At 32.0% G+C, this 3,598-nt stretch overlaps 1 protein-coding gene across 1 annotated transcript; it reads right to left on the minus strand.

Moving 5' to 3' along the window:
* Positions 1-689: 689 nt before the first annotated feature.
* LOC107645590 (putative indole-3-pyruvate monooxygenase YUCCA10) lies at positions 690-3,162 on the minus strand. The gene is made up of 4 exons (XM_016349640.3): positions 2,257-3,162; positions 1,511-1,744; positions 1,087-1,212; positions 690-995 (listed from the first exon to the last, which is right to left on the minus strand). Exons 1-4 carry the CDS (start codon positions 2,869-2,871, stop codon positions 825-827), a joined length of 1,146 nt encoding a protein of 381 aa, XP_016205126.1. The 5' UTR covers positions 2,872-3,162; the 3' UTR covers positions 690-824.
* Between the last annotated feature and the right edge of the window lie 436 nt (positions 3,163-3,598).

Here is a 3,598-nt window from a genome sequence, read left to right on the forward strand (position 1 = left end):
TAGATATTTTTTAAATTTCTGTAAAACTTTAAGCCTTATGGAGTAATTATATAGAAGAGAAGAGAGTGAAAATGGATGATGAGATTAGAGGAAACGTATTCAGAAAAAAAAAAATCAAAATTTATAAAACTTAAATAATTAATTTATATTATTATAGTTTTTAATATATAAAATAATTATTTAATCTAGACTATACATCACTATTTTTAATAATTAAAATAAAAGATTCTATTTGAATTATCAAGATCCTAGATCCCAAATATACCTTCTAAGAATTCTCCATTTAAGCGTGCACCTCTCAATTGCATATATCATGCGACATGCGTTAACGTGTCCGAAAGAATAATATACCCTAAATTTTGGAGTTCATCATTTCCGTCATTTCCAAGTAGGTTTTTTTTTTTTTTTTGGTATTAAAAATATATTTTCAATATACATTTGGTGAGAAGAGAATAATGTCATTTGAGTCATTTAACATTTTTTGGGTCTGGACCCCGGCCACATCTAGTTCAGACCCAAAAGCAGAAAACTTGTTTATTACCCGACCCGATATTCAATTCAACGCTCCCCCTCCACAGGTGTTAGCCTTTTTTTTTGGTCTACTGAAGTTCATTGATGGGCCAATCCAAGAAAACAGTTCATATGATGGGCTTCTATACGTTTTTGTTTAAGTAATAACATGCTTCGTATAGTGACAAAAATATTGCTTCATAGCTTTGACCAAAAACATATTCTTCATAGTTTGACACTAACATGTAAAATTTGAATAAAAGTTCAAACTTCAAAGTAACCATACAGGCCAAGAAAACATTAAGAATTACAAGTTAATTGAGAAGTGAGGCAATATCATTTGCTACATTTTGGGCATCACTGCTAGCTCCAAAGAATCCTCTTTGTGCAAGCCCAACGCAGTACAAATTGCTCTTACCCTTCCAGTAATTTGGAAAATTACTTGCCTTGACTAAACCATTCTCATTCAGAAGATCATCACCCCCCTGTAGGTAGTTCATATAACCATGTGATGATTTATATATATATATATAAGTTTAGATATGTTCAATGTGAAGTATTTAATTTGTCCTGTACCTTGAGCCACTTTTGTGTTGATGTATTGAAGCCAGTGCAGAATATGATCGAATCAAATGAGTGGCACTTGCCATCTCTAAACAACACTTCGTTACCTCTAACTTTCTCTATTTCTGCCGATAACACCTGAACGGCAACGTTATATGTCATACAATACAATACACCAAACTAATATAACATACGATGATAATTGATAGATAAAGACAACACACTACTAAATATTGTTATTTAATATAGTATGCCTGGACATTTTGAGTCGTAAGGACCAGACAAAGACCTATACATGTACTTAGATAAATGTGACTAAAAATATGATTTTTAAATAATGTGACTAAAAATATTATTAAAATATAAAAAATATTATTTTAATTTTAACAACACTTATTAATAGGGACCGAAATTACCATAGAAAATATGAATATACCTGAATCTCTCCATGCTTGATTTTCTTGATAGTTCCCAAGTCAATGATAGGAAACTTGCCATACTTGATTTTCATGGTGAAAGGTCCTTCACTTGGCCAAGGTAACCCATACTTGCTCAGATCCCCATACACTATCTTACTCACTATAACAAGCAGCTTCTCCACCGTGCTTAGGGACAAATACTTTAACAACATCCCTGAATAATACATCATATTCCTTGATAGAATATGAACCTACATAATAATACAAACAAGAAACAATAACATTAATCTGCAAAACAGAGCTAGAAATCACAAAATACATCAGAAACTATACAAATATTTCTAAACACATTAATGGCGTAAAAATTAGGTGAAAACAAGTGTTTTTATATGTAGTTAATAGTTAAAAAGATGCAGTAATCTAAAAATTCTTAATTATTAACTTTACAAAGAAATAATTATACTTAAATTTTTATTAAAATAATACTTCATAAATATTAAATATTAGCTATCAAATTATTGAAAAATTATAAAGTATATTAATACACGATATTTTAATAATTTTTAATCATTAATTTTTATTATAATATATATATATATATATATATATATATATATATATATATATATAATCAAACGATTAAAAATTACTTAAATACTAATATAATACCGGTATACTTAAAAACTTTCCCAAATTATTATGTGCGAGAAGGATCGTAGTTAGAGTAATCACACTTGTGGAGATAGTACCAGAAACTACCTACCGGGCTTCGAACAATGATGGAAGGTTTGGCACCGAAATTGGACAAGTCCAAAGCGATCTCCATGCCAGAATTACCAGCACCAACAACAAGAACATGTTCATCTTTGAACTCCTTCCCATTCTTGTATCCTGTGGAGTGCATCACTCTCCCTTTGAAACTCTCCAAACCTTCAACCCGAGGGACACGTGGCTCGGCAGTCTCCCCAGTAGCCACCACCAAGAACCTTCCAGAGTACTCTTCAACCTCACCGGAGCTTCTATTCTTAGCCTTCACCTTCCACTTCCGATCCACCTCATCAAACTCCGCAAGCTCCACAGATCTGTGGTACAAAGGGTTGATGTTGAAGTGCTTCACATATGAGTCTAAATACTCAATGAAGAGCTTCTTAGGAACATAGCGAGGGTAGGAATCAGGGAATGGAAGAAAGGGAAGCTCACACACTTTTTTTCCAAGGTGAAGGTGAAGACGGTCATAGGTGTATTTTTGCCATAAGGAAGCAAAACAATCTTCTCTTTCGAGAAGAGTGAATGGTACTGATTTTTGTGTTAAGCATGCTGCAGCAGCTAAACCTGAAGTTCCAGCACCTACGATTATCACTTCTGCTTTTTCCACCATTCTTCTTTTTCTTCAATTTCTCTATATTCTAACAAGGTGGTTATTTGCTGACTTCGAAAAACCAAGAATTCCACAATTGTGGTTGAAACGGTTGCCAAATGCCAGACCAACATATAAGACATTTAAAAGTTTCGGATGGAAAGTCTACGTCAAACTATTTTAAATGAATAAATCTTTTTAAGTAAAAAACTAAATAAAAAACAAACTATACTTTCTGGATCAGAAAATGAGGAGAGATGATGAATGAGGTGTGGATTTGGAAGAAGCTCACATCTTGAGTTTGTCAATCTCAACCACACACACTGAAGTGCACGTGTTTGTAACTAACAATTCCACGCAAACACTTTGCTTGTCTAGTAACATTGTTTCCCCTTTCCAGTAACAGCATCTTGTTTTTTCTCTCAATTATTGTACTGACACAGTTACACGCACTGAATAACGTACCGTTATAATTTGTTTGGTTTGTTCTATTCGCTTTCACAAAGAAAAACCCATCATTAAATTTGAATTATGAATAGGTTGTACATAGAATCATAGATAACAAATAAAAAAAAATGAGACAGTTGAATACATAAAAAATACATGTAGAAATAAAAATAATACACAACATACTAGAGTCTAAGAATAGTCACATATATTGTATAAATAAACAAACAAAAATATCTGGAAGCCATAATTTGAGAAATATAGAAAGTCATAATTGGCTTTATTTTTATTTTATTTAATG

Source organism: Arachis ipaensis, chromosome B6 (genome assembly GCF_059453495.1).
Source record: "Arachis ipaensis isolate K30076 ecotype BB chromosome B6, ASM5945349v1, whole genome shotgun sequence".
In the NCBI taxonomy this organism is placed as follows: domain Eukaryota; kingdom Viridiplantae; phylum Streptophyta; class Magnoliopsida; order Fabales; family Fabaceae; genus Arachis; species Arachis ipaensis.

What these genes read in the sequence shown, in the direction of transcription:
- LOC107645590 (XM_016349640.3), bottom strand. Translation starts at nt 2,871, where the DNA reads ATGGTGGAAAAAGCAGAAGTGATAATCGTAGGTGCTGGAACTTCAGGT. An exon ending in TCAAGCATGGAGAGATTCAG is followed by an intron (nt 1,213 to 1,510) that starts GTATATTCATAT and finishes GTTGCCGTTCAG; the next exon opens with GTGTTATCGGCAGAAATAGA. An exon ending in CAACACAAAAGTGGCTCAAG is followed by an intron (nt 996 to 1,086) that starts GTACAGGACAAA and finishes AACTACCTACAG; the next exon opens with GGGGGTGATGATCTTCTGAA.